Here is an 18,456-nt window from a genome sequence, read left to right on the forward strand (position 1 = left end):
TAAAAAAGCGGCTGGGGAATTTCGAATGATCCAGCACCTGTCTTGGCCGGAGGGCCATTCTATTAATGATTTTATTGCCCCAGCAGACACGGCAGTGTCTTACACATCAGTTGACGAGGCTCTGAAGCAGGTGAATTTTCTAGGTGGGAGCGCGCAACTCGCTAAATGTGACATCAAGTCGGCGTTTAGGCTCCTCCCGATTCATCCAACTGATTTTGAATTGTTGGGAATGTATTTTGAAGGGCACTATTATGTTGACAAAGTGTTACTCATGGGGTGTGCGGTGTCTTGCGCCCTCTTTAAGCGATTTAGCACTTTCCTGCACTGGGTTTTTTCGCAGAATTACCAACAAGGAGCGTCCTGTCACTATTTGGACGATTTTCTCTTCATGGGGCAGGCAGGTACTAGGCAGTGCCAGACAGCTTTGGACGTTTTTTGTAAATTGATGGAAGAGCTGGGAGTGCCATTGGCGCCTGAAAAAACAGTAGGGCCACAGACCTGTTTAACATTTCTTGGCATTGAAATAGACACGGTAGCACAAATAGCCAGGCTGCCAGCGGGGAAAGTGCGCGAAATTCGAGATTGTGTTGAAGAAACATTACAAAAATCAAAACTGGAGCTTAGGCAGGTACAGCGCCTACTGGGCTATTTGTCGTTTGCTTGCAGAGTAGTAAGGGCAGGTAGGACGTTTTGCCGGGCCTTAGGCATGGCGCTTTCAGGAGCACAGCGGCCTCATCATAGAGTCCGCATATCCAAAATGGTAAAAGAAGATCTGAGAATATGGTTAGTTTTCTTAGAAAATTTCCATGGAGTGCCGTTACAATTCATTGAGGACCGTTTCATCTGGCAAGTACAGATATATTCGGACGCGGCTGGTTCCAAAGGTTTTGGTATCTTTTGGGACGGTCGGTGGTGTTCGGAGCAGTGGTCAGCGCACTGGATGACACAAGGGCGCAGCATTGCCTTTTTAGAATTTTATTCCGGTTTTGGTAGCGCTGGTCACATGGGGCAAAGAGCTGCAAAACAGATCTGTACTGTTCAATATTGATAATATGTCTGTGGTGAACTTACTCAATCACCAAAAAGCCAAAGATGTGAGAGTGCTACGTTTGTTACGGGAGTTTATGTTGTTGAGTTTACAATGGAATATTATGTTCAGAGCCAAACACATACCAGGGGTAAATAACTCCATTGCTGACGCCCTTTCACATTTTAATTGGCAGCTTTTTCGCGAACTGGCGCCAGGGGCGGACGACAGCAAAACCCTTCTGTCAGACAACATCTGGGCGTTGGGGAACTGACAATTGAAAGGCTCGTGGAAAACTCAGTAGCGGACTCCACAAGGAAAGCTTACAGACAAGCGTGGTTACAATTTACAAGTTACGTACAATGTAACAGCGAAGGGTGGAAGAAACAACCGTTTAATTACATTATATTACACTTTGTTCTATGGCTGGCGAAACAGGGTTTGTCATCTAACACCATAGCGGGCAAATTGGCTGGGGTATCCTTTTATGGACAGTTACTTTGGGGCTGTGACCCAGTTGATGGCATTTTGGTGCGAAGAATGTTGAAAGGTTTGAACAAGGGGAGGGTAATGAGGGGGCTGCCTAGAGCCCCCATTTCCTTTCAGCTGCTGCAGAGATTGGTGCAATAGTTAACACATTGTTGTTATAGCTCCCATGAGACAGCCTTGTTCAGGCTGGCAATGATTTGGCTTTTCTTCGGAGCGTTTCGCGTGTCAGAAATATTGGGAGGCAGAGGGAATGGAGGCATACGCTATGACGAAGTAATTTGCGAACAGCAGAGGCTTCGGATTTGGTTAAGAAGTTCAAAAACTGACCAATTGGGGAGGGGTGTGTGGGTTTTTCTGAATAAAAGTGGGTTGGTGGAGTGTTGCCCAGTTTTAGAGTGGGAGGGGTTTCAGGACAAATCCATTAACACCACAACAGCTTATGTTTTCGTCCATAAGTCAGGCCACCACGTTACCAGTACGCAGTTGTTGGGGGTGCTGCGGAAGGTTTTGCTGTTAGTGGGAGAATCACCTTCAGAGTATGCAACTCATTCATTCAGAATTGGAGCAGCGACGGACGTTGCAAAGTTGGGGTTAGGGTGGGATGCCATTCAGAGAATAGGCAGGTGGAAATCTAGGTGTTGTACACGTTATGTACGCAAGTAGTTTTTAGTAAATGTTGGTAAGGCGTGCTAATTTTTTCTATTTTATATTAGGTGATATCCGCACTTTGTCTGGGAAACGCCACGTATGGATCATCGGACATTCTTTTGTCAAATGGGCAGGCCTCTTCGCCGAAAGACAGATTTATGGTCGCAGCCTCGGCCTCCCAAGTGCAGGACATGAGTTACTTTGGCAAGGAAAAGGCGGCATGAAGTGGGAGGAACTGTTCCCAACTCTCAGAAGATTGATGTATGATAGACGACCGCCAAACTTGCTGTTAATACATCTAGGAGAGAACGATCTCGTATCGCTTTCAGGTCTTACGCTTTTAAAAAACATGAAATTGGATCTAGCAGTGATCAAAGACAACTGGTTAGGAACGACAGTTGTGTGGACTGAATTTGTTTATTGGCAGCAGTGGAGGCAGGCGAGAGACCAGGTGCCAATGGATAGAGCACGCAAAAAGCTGAATAAGGAAATGAAAAACTATTGTGCGGGAATGGGTATCAGGTATCTGTCACATGGAAACATAACTAGTAAAGAAAGACAGTTACTCAGAGCAGATGGGGTTCATTTGTCAGAGTTAGGCCTGGCATATTACATTTTGGAAATCAGGGATTCTTTGTCAATGGAATTGGCTGTTGACCTTTGGTGCAACAGCAAAGATCGCTGAAGGGAGGTTACGGCAGTAATAATTGGTGGGGACAGGAAAACGCTTCGGTTTTCCTGGGTGGCAAGGTTTGGGGTGGGTGAGGCAGGAGTGGTCTTACCCGGCATCCCAGGAAGACGGGTAGGAAATAGGGGAAGAAAATAATGACAAGGTAAAGGTAACACAGAGAAGTTGGAAGTTTGGTTCAAAGTTTTGAAATGGGGAAATGTGATGTTAGAAATGGTTTTGGCTCAGTATTCTAAATTATAAAATAAATAAATAAATCGCTGAATTATTTGAGAGTTTCCCTGTTCTAAATAAAGTGGCCTTTCTACTATACAAAGATGCGTGAGGGTCAGTTTGTTTTGGGCGAGGGGGCCCCAGGGGGAGCGGAGAAACAGTCTCCCCCTGGGGCTTTTCGCCCGAATGGAACGGGCTGCGCTAGCAGCGCAGGGAGAGGCGCGCGCGCGTTAGTTTTCAGTCAGGTGCGGTAGTGTAGGGAAGCGCGAGCGTGGGGGAGAGGAAAAATTGAAGTCCCACCCTCCCAACCCTAAAAAATAAATAAATAAATAATAATAAAAATAAATAAATAAATAAAAAAGCCACTATTAGACAGGTTGCTCTTGGGCAACGTTCATTTAGTATATGCAAGGTTTGGGGTGGGTGAGGCAGGAGCGGTCTTACCCGGCATCCCAGGAAGACGGGTAGGAAATAGCGGAAGAAAATAATGACAAGGTAAAGGTAACACAGAGAAGTTGGAAGTTTGGTTCAAAGTTTTGAAATGGGGAAATGTGATGTTAGAAATGGTTTTGGCTCAGTATTCTAAATTATAAAATAAATAAATAAATCGCTGAGTTATTTGAGAGTTTACCTGTTCTAAATAAAGTGGCCTTTCTACCATACAAAGATGCGTGAGGGTCAGTTTGTTTTGGGCGATGGCCCCTTCCGGTTTTCTCTACTCAGTCCTCTTTCATTTTCTACGCGTGCATTAGTACAGAGATAGCACACGTTTTCCGTATGTTCCAGCTAGCAGTTTATGTTCCGGTTTTCCGTCGGGTCGTATCTCAGAAATCACCAGGTTAGCACTTTCTCCAGAACTTTCCTTCCCGATATTGCTCCCTGACGTTGCCCCGTTTTACATTCTGGTTTTTCATATTTCAGATATCGCCATTTGAACATCTTTAGTCCTTCCTGAATTCTCATTACTGGGCATAAATGTTTTCTACGTCTGGGTGAGTGTTTTTTCACACTGTTTGACTTCTGTTCCACCGCGCTTTTTGCCGATGGTTCACTTACCATTGTTGGTTATTTAGCTGTTGTACTTATAATTGTCACCGATCTGGATACTCGCTCTTCGCACTCTATTTTTGTTCGTCATTACACCACACCAGGTAACCTATATCGGCATGCACTTTCCCGCTGTACCGTCTCTAGTCCATCTTCTCTATTTTAATTTCTATCTTTCTTTTTCTCATTCCCATAGTACTGCCGTGGTACTCCCTTCATTTGCACATCGAGTAGGTATATTTTCCGTTCCCCATCCGCATTTTTACACATATGGTTTAGTCAGGGTCTCTTCTCTTGTTTCTTCTTGTCACCACAGCTTTTCGATATGTATTGTCGTTCTTCCGCCCACTATTAGACCTCACAGATAAAATTCATGTTATGCCAACCAATCTTTCAGCTGGCTTTGTGGCCTGTTCATACATTTTTTTCTCATTTACTCACCACCTTTGGGAGACTTTGTTGAAACATATCAAACACCAGTTTTTTTCTATGCATGATTCCGCACTGTTGAATCATTTGATGTAATGGCACCCTCATGCAGTCTCGACAAATCAACCAGTAAACTTACCTGTTATGTTAATATAGATGTTCTTGTCTACAGGTTTCCCCTGAAGAAGGGACGCCCCAGTCCCGAAATGCATCGGGCTTGTCTCCAACCACGTTGTGTATTTTTGTTACATGTGATGTTCATGATGTAATGATATATATTTTGATTTATGAAATTGTGCAATGTTCAATGTGACAATCACTAAGAAACAACTTTTTGTTATAACTATGATGTACAACCAAATATAAGAAATAATGAAATTACGCACTAACAATTGGTTTTAAATTCTGGGTTTAGTACAACCTGTGTTTGATTGAAATGTTAAATAATTGAAAGGGTTCCCTAGAAACCCAGTGCACAGTGCACAGTGCATACTACCACGTCGGTTAGTATTCCCTCAAGCAAAAATATAAAACACATATATAAAAGAAAATTTTCCAGTGCAGCAACATAAAAGTGACATTAGTGTGCCATTCTCAATCACATATTCGTGACTCTTGCGAGTTTGTGTCCTGAGGTCGCTCCGCGTCCTTGCACATATATTTTTTTTTTGTTTTTGCTATATCAGATATTACACATTACAATTATTATTAATGACATTTCCAGACTGGACTGTTATGGCAGGAACTTATTGTTATGAAACTCACATATTAAAAAGAAAATAACGTGCCAGTCAGACCTGGTCAATCATGCACTTCGAGAGAGGGATGTGCGTTTTACATGATGATAGGAATGTACTAATCAGACATGTTTAAATACACTGCAACCAAACTAAAACCTATGATATAAAAGAAGAAGAAAAAATAACATGCCATCTATAAAGTTCGAACAAAACAATAGGTAGTAAGCTGTAACTTCAGTGCAGTGTCATGAGGACAGCATACCCGGCCAAAGAGCGGGCCATTGCTCATATTAAGGCTCAGTTGCCAACAAGCGGGGAGATTCTCTATATCCGAAAGCAAGAGGGGGGTATAGGCAATTGCCTATAACGATCCAAGGGTGCAGTGATGTGTTCTACTGTGCGCGTTGAGGTGCTACTGCAGCCCTTAACTAAGTGGTGAGGAATCAGTGCACCAGACTCAGGTCGGCAGCTTGAGTATTGTTTGCTTCTGCTGTGTGACCTGTCCGCAGGGCGGTGAGTAAGGCGTCCCAGCTTTGCGCAATGGGAAACTTGCGGAGTCCCGCTGTCTCCTCTCTATGCAGCGCTGTGCTCTCTGCTGCGCCCATATTGTAAGTGAATGTCTCCAACTGCGTGTCTCTGGAGGGTTGGCATTTTTCCAGCTCTTGGTTATTAAGCGCTTTGCCGTAACGAGACCTAATTCACGGTACCTGGAGGTGACCTTATTCTTTTTTGACCTAGTATAGAGCCCTAGGACGCATACTTCCCATGACAATGGTAACCATGTGCCCGTGCATGAAGCTGATAGTGTGACCACCTCCTGCCAATAATGTTGAAGGGACGCACAATTCCACAGCATATGAAGCAGGTCAGCAGCGGGATGTTGGCAGCGTGGACATACAGATGTAAAGATGTGAAAATATCTATTTATCATGTCTGGCGAGAGGTATGCCCTCTGTATGATGTATGTTATTATTAGCTTAAACCTAGAGTTCCTTGGTATATGCTTTGCGCCCACTAATATAATGTCCCATTCCTTATTGGTCCAGGAACGGCCTCTATCTGTCTCCCATCTTACTCGGAGACTTTGCATCGGTTTCAGGGTATGTGCAAGTAGCGCACCCACCAGCCAGTGTACCACATGCGATCCCGCACCCATGACATGCAAATATTGTATCAAGAGGTGTGTTGTTGGCTCAGTGGACAAATTCCCCCAGGCAGCCGACAGAGCCTTCAGAATGGAAGTATGTAAAAGGAATTGACCTGCTGGTAATTCAGCATCTGCAACTAGTGTTTCAAACGGTATCAATGCGCCGTCCCTATACAAATCGCCTAAAGTGTCTAGTTCCGCCGCACGCCATGCCACCAGAACTGCTTTGGATGTGCCTAGCGTACCCCTCGGCGTTCCCATCAATGGCAAAATCGGGGCGTATGGGAGTGCCGTGCGAGTAAGATATAAGCTCCTTTTATAACACCTATGAGCTAATCCCAAGTGCAACTGTGGTGGTCGCGGAAATTTGGCGATGGGATGAAACAGATGGCAGATTTGAGAGTGGGTCCAGGGTGGGTGTGTAGACGCTGTGTCTTCCAGACACCTGCCGACTAACCATTTCGTCGCCCATTGAAGCTGGGCTGCTAAATAATACAGTTCCATATTAGGGACAGCTAGCCCACCCTGACTAATAGGAGCATACATTTTCCACAGAGCAACTCGCGGCCTCCCCTTGTTCCATATCAACTCCCGGAATAGTCGTTCCAGGTCTCTGAAAGTCTTAGGTGGAATATAAAGTGGGAGATTTGAGAAATAATACAACAGTTTGGGGAGCACAATCATTTTTAACAAGGTTACGCGGCTCATTACATTCAGCAGAATCAATTTCCAGAAGTGCATTTGAGCTCGTATGGCAGAGATTGCTCTCACCAAATTGCCCTCTAATAAGTCATCAGGCAATCGATATATGAAGATGCCAAGATATCTGAAAGTGGTGGGATACCACATAAGAGGTGTGCCATTTAGAGACACATTCTCCTCAACTGTGTCAGCGCAGAACGAGTACATCCCCGATTTGGCCCAGTTAACCCGGAGCCCCGATTTCTCCTCAAACGTTGCGAGAATATCCGCTATGGACGTCGGTATTGCTGTAACATCTCGTAGGTATAAAAGCAGATCATCAGCATACAGGGAGACAGTATGTTGTCCATCTCCCAGTCTTATCCCTTACTCCTCACCATCTTTCCAGAGCAACATTGCCAAAGGTTCCATAGCTAGAGAGAACAATAACGGAGACAGCGGACAGCGCTGGCGTGTCCCTCGTCTCACTCCAATGCAGTCCGAAACTAGCCTACCAGTTCGGACTCGAACAGTGGGTCGCTGATACAACAGACGGACCATGTTTAAGTAGCTGTCTCCTAGATCGTATTTCCCTAACACAGATGCCAGATAGGGCCATTCCAAGGAATCAAAGGCTTTTTCCAAGTCTAATACTAGGCAGCCTGATCGGGCCACCTATGTGTTGCATACTGTTGTACTCTGAACAGCCTGCGTATATTAAGAGAAGTGCAGCGTGCGGGAACAAAACCGTTCTGGTCGGGATGTATCAGTGTTTTCATTAGGGGTGAAAGACGCCTGGCCAGGATCGATTAAAAAATCTTATAATCTGTATTGAGGAGCACAAGTGGATGGTAGGAGCCCAGAAGGTCGGGATTTTTATCAGGTTTGAGGAGGGAAACCAACAGGGCCTCATTCTGCGTGGCAGTTAGAGTAGATTCATCGAGCGCAGTCTCGTACACTTTTAACAACTGCGGCACTAGGATATGTGGATATGCCTTATAAAATTCGGTCTGTAGACCATCAGGCCCTGGCGTCTTCTCATTAGATAGCGAAAAGATACTTTCTCGGATTTCCTCAGGGAGAAGAGGGGCACTTAGTTCCTCGCTTTGGGCGCGCGTGAGCCGCGGCAGATCTAGGTCCGCCAAGTACATCTGCAATGTCAGGGGCGTAACCTGCACACACAATTTATATGGATCTTGGTAATGGGCTACAAACGCATCATGAGTCCTCGCCGAGTGTGCCGCATAGTTAAGACATCGCAATCGCTCTAGCAATTGCGCTTGTTTGTCCTTGAGGCGGCCCAGCTGTCCCCAAATACCGTCCGCATCCACCTGTTCGCTAGCGGACAGTCTCTGCTCTAAAACTGTATGCTCTTTTTCTAGCTGCACTCGCATACCCACCTGCGTTCCCAAACAGTGTCCCCTCACTACCACTTTAAGGGTGTCCTACTCTATCAAAGGTGATGTGGCAGTGCCCGCATTTTCTTCGAAATATTGCGCTACAGTGGTAGCCAGTAAGTCTCGGAAGGGCGCATCCAGGAGAACATCCGGTTGGAGATGCCAGATCGGGATCGGCGGCAACTCTACCTCCCATTGCAGCTCCATGGTGTGTGGGTTGTGATCTGAGTGTGTACGCCCCATGTAAATGGAGTCGGGAATGCATGGCAAGAGATCAGTTGACACCATGAAGCGGTCCAAGTGGACATGAAGGTTATGGGCCCCAGAATAATAGGAATAACCTTTGTCGAAGAATGATGGCAGAAAAAACAATTAAACAATAAACAATTGAAAATACCATGAGAGCAATTTTGCAACAAGCAAGTGCCCAAACCAAGAATGCAATGACACACAACCAGCGTCTGGGGGGAGACTATTGCGCGCAGCAATCTAAAAACTAATTGGAGAGCAGGAGAGAATCACCATGGGTGGCTAGACCTATCCCTGACCAGACACTTATGGGACAGAGCCAGTGCCAGCGCATTATTCATGTAATTCCCATACTTTTAAAAAATGAATAATGGGGGAAGTTACCAAATTGGGCACATTTGCTTGCCTGAAACCTGCCCTACAGGAACGACACCAGCCTGAGCGTTAAACATAAACATTACATTTCAAAAATAGCGAAGAGAGTCCATTATACTTGCGTGGCCAAGGAGGTTGTGTATTGTTTAAGCCACAAAGGAAAGGAAAGGCAAATAGCTGGCAAACGCATATTCAGGCAGTATTGTCAGAAGTCTGCGGGGTGACATGCGGCAACACACAGGAGCCTTGAGAGATAGGAAGATGATCCGAAAGTTCCTCGTCACTGTGCAGTCCCAGATGATCAGAGTTTGAATTAGATTCTTCCTCCGGCGATCCACTGATATTTGCCACTGCTTGAACTGCCTCAAGTTGTCCATTCAGTATCAATTCCCGGTGTTTAGCCTGATGTCTGTGGGGTCAAAGACTGCGACTTCCTTCGCCTTCTACGGCGTCGTCGTAGGGTAGTCTCAGGCAGCATCTCCTGACATCTAGCTGGGGATGAGGCATAAGAGTCCAACCATTCCCCTGCGCTTTCCGGGGTAGTGAAGAAATGGGTCTTGCCATTTGCGACAACCCTCAGTTTAGCTGGGAACAGCAGAGAATACTTAAATTCACATTGTCGTAAGCGCCTCTTCACTGCTAGGTAAGAGTGTCTCTGCTTCTGGACTTGGAAAGTGTAGTCCGGGAAAAACATAACTTTATGATTGTCCACCTGAATTTCTTGCAGCCGTCTCTGTAATTTAATAAGCGGATGAGGAACGGCCTCGGGTTCGAGCCTGGGGGCGGGGGCTCGGCAGGTACCCTGTGTGCTCTTTCAACAACGAAATGTGGAGACAGGGCCTCTCCTGGCAACAGCGAGCGAATCCAGTCATCCGCGTAGCTCACAGCATTTCTCCCTTCCGCTCCCTCCGGTAGGCCTACGACGCGGACATTGTTGCGGCGGGCCCGGCCTTCGGCATCCTCCGCCCTGTCTTCCAGGAATTTCACTCGATTCAGCAGGTCCTGGATATTCTTCTCAGCGGTGGATACTCGCGGCGCAACCTCTGCGATGTCTCCTTCAGTGGCAGCAGTGCGGTCCGCAAGCTTCCGATGGTCTGCATGCAGCAGCATAATATCAAGTGCCACTTTATCTATTTTGCCCTGTAGAGATGTGCGGATATGATTCATTGTCTCCCCCAGTTTCTCGACCGCAGCCAGCACTGCGTCGAGTTTGCTCACCATAGGGTCTGCCGTCTCCGCCCCTGCCATCTTGTCTGCCTGCGCCCGGGTCTGGGGGTGAGGAGGCGCCGCACCCCCAGTGCCAACTTCCGCCGTGCGACCCCCACATGACATGGGTCAGTAGTCAGTGAGTGCCAGGTCAGGCGTCGTATTTCACTGGTGGCTCAGAAGCGATCTCCGGGTTCCGCACCTTCTGCTTGTAGCAGCCAGAGCCTTAAATCAATCTGGTAGGACAGTCGCACCACACCAGTCCTGTCCGCAGCTTACGGTGCAAGTGCCGCAATGTAGAATTAAGTAGACGGGTTCCGTCACCCCTGAGTCCAGTGCTGCAATCAGAAGATGTAGGGCATATCAGATTCACTAGGCTTTAATACATAGTCTGTTATCTGGCCACTGCTTCATAAATAGGAGAACTCTGGGAAGATGAGCACGCGGGGGCAGAGCAGTCGATTCAGGGCACACGGTAATGGGGCGTCACCAGAACAACTCACCCCAGACCGCTCCAAGCAGCTTCGCGCTCCTTAGCTCCCACAAAATAAATCTCAGTCCTCCTCAACAGGCCCAGCCCCTGCTGCTCAAGTGGTACTCAGCAGGGTGTTCAGATCGCCGCGCTGCAGGCCATAGACGCCAATGAGAGCGGATCGTATATATTATCTCATAGTCTTGTAGGGGATCCTCTTTGCAGGCACGATTAGGGCAGAGTGGCCATGATTAGGGACTACAACTAAGCTGCACAATCTCAGGGGCAGGGCGGTCATCAGTTCCAGATGGGCTTCAGGGCTCAGCACCTCCTGATCCTTCCCCTCGGCAATAGGACACCATGCCAGACTTGCCTGCAGGTCGCGGCCCCCCTCTCCACGCAGCTTCGCATTGGAGTCGCCTCCCAGTGCCCATCGGTCCAATGTCCAGTCGCCCACTGTCCGGAACCATCGAGGGAGTGAGACGGGCCGCAGCGGTCGACAGGGCCTAGGGGGAGGAGTCAATCCCCAGCCCTGCGTACCTCACTGCGCCTGATGTCCCGAGGTCACTGGTGGCGAATATGCGGACCGGAGGGTCTGCCTCGATTTCCTCCGGCAGTTATCCACTTATCAGTGCACCGGAGCGTTGATGCTGCCTCCGGAGTGTTTCCTCCTGACAACGACCCCTCCAACTCATTTACATGCGGATTAAAGAGGCCAGAGAAGGTAGCCAAGGACGGAGCCTCACAGCAACTCGTCCAGCTCCATTGCTGGCTAAGCCACGCCCCCTAAATACCTGCTCATAATGATTGCAAACAAATATCCCCAAATGGCGTATTGGTTCCAATTTTAAAGCCTGAGGTTTAAAATGTGAGGGAAGAAAATCACAGTCAGTATTTAAAGTTAAAATCTCCGTTTTTTTAACATTTATTTTATAGACCCCAATCAGTTCAAATTGATTGAATTCTGTCAATACCCGGTCTAGATTCAGACTCTCAGGACTTAAATATAGAATAATGTCATCCGTGAACAACTTTATTTTCACTATAACCGGTATCAGCGCTCTGATTTCCCAGTTGTCGCAGATTTTTGTAGCCAGGGGCTCAATAAAGAATGTGAACATTAGAGGGGACAGCGGACACCCTTGTCTGGTCCCGCGATTGATATTTACTATCCCTACTTGGTTTGCATTTATTACCACCTGGGCCTAGGCCCCCTGATAGATGTTCCTCAGCATTTCTATAACCTGGAAAGGGACACCAAACTTGCCCAGACCGTAAAAGAGTGCGTCCCAATTAACCAGGTCAAACGCCTTTTGGTCGTCCACCATCATAATGTGCGATGGAGTGCAATTATTGTTAAAAAATTCAAGAGCTTGAATTAAAAATCCGATGTTAGAGGTTCTTGACAGAGACCAGGGCCCAGTGACCTTCAGACTGAAATATCTGCAGCTCCTTTGCTTGCTATTCTGTAAGTTTCAACCCTCTCCTCATCAGAGGAAACCTTTGAATGAAAGACCTTGGGCCCAACAATTGGTCTCCGAGTTTGCTCATGCACAATCTCCACTTGTTTTTCAGCTAAAGGAAGGTGTTAACAGACAAGTTAACTGATCTATTTCTGTTTCGGGGAGCAAAGAACTATGTTGGGGGAAATTTGTTAAAAAAAGGTCATTGAAAGGTTATATGCTCCTTTTAAAGATATTTAAATAAGTAAGTGCACATTTACATGCATACATTGACTAATAGAAGGGCCAACATTTCAGAAGAAAAGCATGTTCCATGTGCCCAGCGCTGTTTGTGGATCCTCACCAATAAAGATACTTTAATTAATAGGTTTATGGTGTGGTCATTTGAAAGCATTACAAATACAAAACATATGAAAGTGAAAATATACAACCAACAAAGTGATCAGCATTAGCTCCGTCTTCGTTCCAGTGCCTTCAGGTCCTTACATTAAACAAAACATGACTAATCATGTCAGTCCTTTCCTTTAACATATATCTTCTGTTATTTACTGTGTTGATTCAGATGTGCCACGGCGGCCTCCACAAATCATTGCACAGTTGCAGTTTTTAACTTTTATATCTTTTGTATTTGTAATGGCTGTAAATAACTAAACCTAGTCATTCATTTGAATTTAAAAAAATATCAACATGTTTTGTTTTTCAGCCCACAATACTTTAGGACAATCAAATCTGATGTCCTGTTAAATGTATATTTCTGTTGTTTCTCCTAATTATGAGGCATCTAGTGTTGTTCTAAGCTTGCTGTCGCCAAGTTAGTTGTTTTCCAGACTATCCAGCTGAAATATATTTGCTCGCGATTAATCTATATATTAAATAATTAGATAGTCGGTCATGATCCTGAAAATCTGGATTTGTTGAGCACTTACTTTAAGCAATCGAAGGTTAATCCACTTTTTGTGTTCATCCTTTCCTATTGCCTTAATTCTCTCGTCTATAAGAGCCCACCTACAACATTCAAGGGCCCCAGACCATGCAGGTTCAATGAACATCAGAAGCAGATTTAAGTAATCCAGTTCAATACGTATATCAGAGTCCTTGTTTTACTTCTTCAACCCGTTCTCACCTGATAATTTCCTACTGCTTAATTTGCAGATGTCCCACACATTCCAAAGCTATGGTCCTGGTGTGCGATACATCAAATTCCAGCATGGTGGAAAAGACTCCAGGTACTGGAAAGGATGGTATGGAGTGCGAGTGACATGCAGCAGCCTGGTGATTGAGCCCCGGTGGAGGCAAACGGACAGTGACAAGAAGAGCCAGAAAAGTATTCCTACCGTATACTGTCTGACAAAGAATGGCAAAGCACACCGCTTCTTTAAGTATTAAGTCATGACATGGAGCTTTTGAGTGCAAGCATCATTGTTCCAGTCGTGTAGTTCATGCATGGACCCCTATTTTTCCCAATGAGGCAGATAGTGGGTGGAGAAAGAGAGATTAGGAGTATAAACTATTAAAACAGACATATCTCAGCCAATTTATGTTGGTGACAAATATTAAGAAGTTGATGCTCTAGAGACTAAGTTACCCTCTGGAATGTTCTTAAACAATTTTGACAGGCATTCCTTATTATGATCAAGACTGGAATTATCTTGTCACTTGCATTTTAACCTGCTCAGAATTCAGATCTCAGTCTGAAATATCCTTAACCCGTGCAATGCTGTTTCTCAGAAATGCACTATCGCCTCATGAGTAATAACAATCCATAACTCTATCTTACAGAGATAATCACAGTCCATTCCCAACTGCCTAGCTTGAACCGCATGCCTCCTCACCTTCCTCCTCACCTTCCACTGTCCCACACCACACCTTCTATGATCCCCCAAATCCCAGGCTTCTATGTCATACCACAACTGAGTCAATTCACTCTGCTTTTAACACTTCACTGGATCCCACCACCGCCATCAACATTTTTCATATTGGTTTAATGAGAAGAAAGAGACTTCAAAGGTGCCTGCTACCAAAAGAGACAAAGTGGACTGAAAAATCAAAGTGTATGCAGAAGTATCAATCTTTATAACTGTGACCTATTACAAATTCCCAGATCTAGCCAAAGTCACTTCCCAGATGCAGTAGGGTTGTTTTAAATTACTAGTCTATTTGCAGTAGCACCATATCTGGGAACAAGATCTGGATGGTGTAATTAAGTGGCAGCCAATATGTTTGCATGGACGTCATTTGGGGGGTCACTAGGGGTTGCACATGTTTGCCCCTTGCAACCCCTGCCACTGCTTTTGCGACCCCTTGCTTCAGTGATTGCAAAGGCAATGCCAAGAACAGAAGGTGATCAGTGTCCTGATGAGCACTGCTTGCTTTCTGCGGCTCCCACTGCGACCTAGAACATTAAATATTTGGTTAAGTTAAGCAAATACGTTCAGCAGTGCACAACACTCCTGATAAAATTTAAAATGACATACAATTCAAACAATATTTTTCGGATTTATGATTACTGTAAAAATCATGTAAGATGTGTTTGAATAAAAACTTCACCTTTGTGCTTGGTATGGGTGACAATACCTTACAAGTTGTCATAACAAGAATGTTTGATTGTGATAAGGAATAAGTAAAGTTAATAACATAATTTACATTCAAGATATGGTCTACATTAACTACTGCAAGTGGACAAACCACTATGTTGTATGCGTCTCTCTCTGTAATATTCCATTACATTACGTTCTTGGGCTATTAGGAGTCTACACTAGAGGGACCAGTAAATCCTGACTGCTTGTAGTATAATTTGGGTTCCCACTATTTCTTCTTCAACCAAACACATACTTTTTCATCCAGTCAAGTAGAGAAATGTGCAATATTCCTAAAATGTTAGCTCCCTATTTAATATACATGTGGTATAGAAAATTGATATTTTTCTGTGTTAGTAACTGTTATGTTATATTAGTGCATTAGGGGTTCTTAATATCTCAGTATCAATTATGGTAATGGATTTATGATCAATGACGTGTGATATCAGTTCTTGACAGGATTCAGTGTCAAAAATCATATGATGCCATTGGATCAAAGGTGGGGTGTGATGTCATTTCCACTACCCCTGACATTTGTAGTGAATTTACATTCATGTATGTTTGTAGGTAAAAATTGCTATTAGATGTTTATTTTTTTTGTTTTATATTTCCAGCGTTTATTTATGTCGTTTTTATAATGTATTTTCATATGCTACATTTATAACATGTAATTAAAAAAATCTGATTAATAAGGGTGACCCATAATACACGTTTGAAGTTGATACGTTATGTGTGTACACAGTGCTTATGTCACGCCACAATGGCTGCACAGATTAATTCATCCAAACAGGAGCATTGCTCCAGACATAGATCAGATGGTGTGACTAACTAGACCTCGGTCCAGGCCAGCACTCTCCCCAGCAGCTCTGCGTGCAAAGTGCCGCATCCAGAGCCCTCCTTCAGCCTCCTGGGTTCGCGCCGGCAGCCCCTGCTCACATGCTGCTCCAGTATTAATTTTAGTGTGCCCACTTGACCTCCTTAGCGTTTTTCGAGTCACTGGTTTTACTGCTTCTGTAATTGATTCTTGTGTTGTGTATTATTTTTCCATTAGCCTTAAGTTTTTCCTCTAGCCTTAAGTTTCTGCCGTTGTTTCCCGCCGCTGCTGCCCCTGCAGCCCCTCCCACCGACTCAGCCCCCGCTCATGCCTCCCTATCTACAGTCCCGCCCCCCTCCCCTACTTAATGGTGGCCGCTGCGGGGGAGCGCGTGTGAGTACCTAGACCTCGGTCCAGGCCAGCACTCTCCCCAGCAGCTCCGCGTGCAAAGCGCTGCTTCCAGTGCCCTCCTTCAGCCTTCTGGGTTCGCGCCGGCAGCCCCTGCTCACTTGCTGCTCGGTTATTAATTTTAGTGTGCCCACGTGACCTCCTTAGCGTTTTTCGAGTCACGGGTTTTACTGCTTCTGTAATTGATTCTTGTGTCGTGTATTATTTTTCCATTGGCCTTAAGTTTTTCCTTTAGCCTTAAGTTTCTGCAGTTGTTTCCCGCCGCTGCTGCCCCTCCCGCCGACTCAGCCCCCGTTCCCGCCTCCCTACCTACAGTCCCGCCCCTCTCAAACCCCTCCTCAAGAAACCAACAGCCGACCCAACGGACCTGAAAAACTAACGCCCCATCTCTCTCCTACCCTTCGCGGCCAAAGTCACTGAGAGACTCGTAAACGCCCAGCTGACCACTTTCATCGAAGAGAACTCCATCCTAGATGCCTACCAGTCTGGATTCCGCAGCATCCACAGCACCGAGACCGCCCTCCTCGCCGCCACTGATGATATCCGCATACTACTCGATCAGGGACACACTGCGGCCCTCATCCTCTCTGCAGCCTTCGACACCGTCTCACACTGCACGCTCGCGGCCAGACTACACGACGCGGGGATACAAGGAGCGGCCCTCGACTGGATCCAATCCTTTCTCTCCGGCAGAACTCAGAGGATCAGACTCCCTTCCTTCCTCTCCGAACCCACCGATATCAACTGTGGAGTACCCCACGCTCTTCAACATCTACATGGCCACCTTCGCCGCCATCGTCAGCCAGCATGGGCTCAGCATAGTATCCTACGCCGACGACATCCAGCTCATCCTCTCACTCACGAAGAATCCCGAAGACACCCGACTCTGCTTCCATGAAGGAATAAAAGATGTCGCAGCTTGGATAAAAGAGAAAACCGAGGTGCTCATCCTCGGACCCTCCACCTCCGCCTGGGACAACACCTGGACAACACCTGGTGCCCCTCTACCCTCGGGAATCCACCCACCCCTACAGACCACGCACGAGACCTCAGCGTCATCTCCCTCTCCATGAACCGCCAGATCAACTCTGTCACCTCCACCAGTTTCAACTGCCTGCGCATCCTCCGCAGGACCTTCAAATGGATCCTCCTGATTGCAGAAGGACCATTACCCACGCGCTCATAACCAGCAGACTGGACTACGGCAATGCCCTATCTGCCAGAATCAACAGAACACTTCTACACAAACTCCAAACCATCCAGAACGCCGCAGCCAGACTCTTCATCGGGACACCGCGTCACGAACACATAACCCAACACCTACGAGACCTTCACTGGCTCCACGTCGAGAAGGGGATCCCCTTCAAACTCCTCACCCACACCTACAAATGCCTCTACAAGATCGGACCCAAATACCTCAACGAGAGAGTCTCCTTCCATGTACCCAAGAGAAACCTCCGGTCCGCCGACCTCGCCCTGGCAAAAGTACCCCGCATCCACAGAAACAGAGCAGGCAGTAGAACTTTCGCCTACACTCCGCAGACCTCCCCTCTGTCACCAGCACATCTGGTCTATAGTCACGAATTGTCCTCTCTCGAGAACGGGGGAGGCTTCAATTAGGTGGGATATGAGTTGTATGTAAGACACGATGTGTGTCATCTAGCATAGTTATTACCACCGAGGTATTGTCTAACGGTGATTTCCACTTCAAGGCGCTGCGCTCAGCTCATTACCTCAGCGGAACTCTGGGGCTCCTGTAGTCTTCATACGAGGACCCGACTTGCTTACAGCAAACCGGGGATTTCATATTTTGGTTGCGCAATGATGCTGAGTACACGACAGATGTGTGCCAAAACATGCTGCTACTCAGGACTCTATAATGTAGGTCATTGTAGGTCATTGGGAGCGTGGCGGGGTGAAGCAGAGGCAGTATCCTGCTGCCAGCCTCGCCGCTTCTCCTTTCCCTGGAGAGAGAAGAGCGCCCCTCCGTACAGCATAAAACAGCGCCTCAGCTTATCTCGGCGCAGCTTTCCCCAGTGAGGCTCCCGCCCTTCACTCCCCCATCGGAAGAGCATTATCGACTGTCTGCCACAGGCCCTGTGATCAGCGTGACCGATGGCAGTCATATTTACATTAAACGCCGCCGATAACCTCCCCTGGAGCTTTCGAGCTAGAGTGTCAAATTAACTGCTTCCAAAACGCCCCTCATCATCTCCCGGGAATGATATTTAAGAGAATTGAACTCAGTGGTACTCGCAGTTCGTCAACCACAGAAGGATGAAACCCCGAGTTGGCCACAAGGAGACGTGAACCTGTGACACTTACGTTCTACACAGATTTCCACAGTTGTTTAAACTGCTTAACCAGCTCAGTGGGTTAAGGCGCAC

The 18,456-nt window shown here is 46.4% G+C and overlaps 1 protein-coding gene across 1 annotated transcript in view; it reads left to right on the forward strand.

Moving 5' to 3' along the window:
* Positions 1 to 14,829, forward strand: part of LOC146868384 (F-box only protein 44-like) — a 69,150-nt gene extending 54,321 nt beyond the window's left edge. Inside the window, exon 5 of the mRNA XM_085609898.1 lies at positions 13,424 to 14,829. Within this exon, the coding sequence (XP_085466024.1) occupies positions 13,424 to 13,657 (234 nt within the window). The 3' untranslated portion in view covers positions 13,658 to 14,829. The remainder of the gene's footprint in view (positions 1 to 13,423) is intronic.
* The last annotated feature ends 3,627 nt before the right edge of the window (positions 14,830 to 18,456 follow it).

This window comes from Triturus cristatus, chromosome 1_2, assembly GCF_964204655.1.
Source record: "Triturus cristatus chromosome 1_2, aTriCri1.1, whole genome shotgun sequence".
Taxonomy (NCBI): domain Eukaryota; kingdom Metazoa; phylum Chordata; class Amphibia; order Caudata; family Salamandridae; genus Triturus; species Triturus cristatus.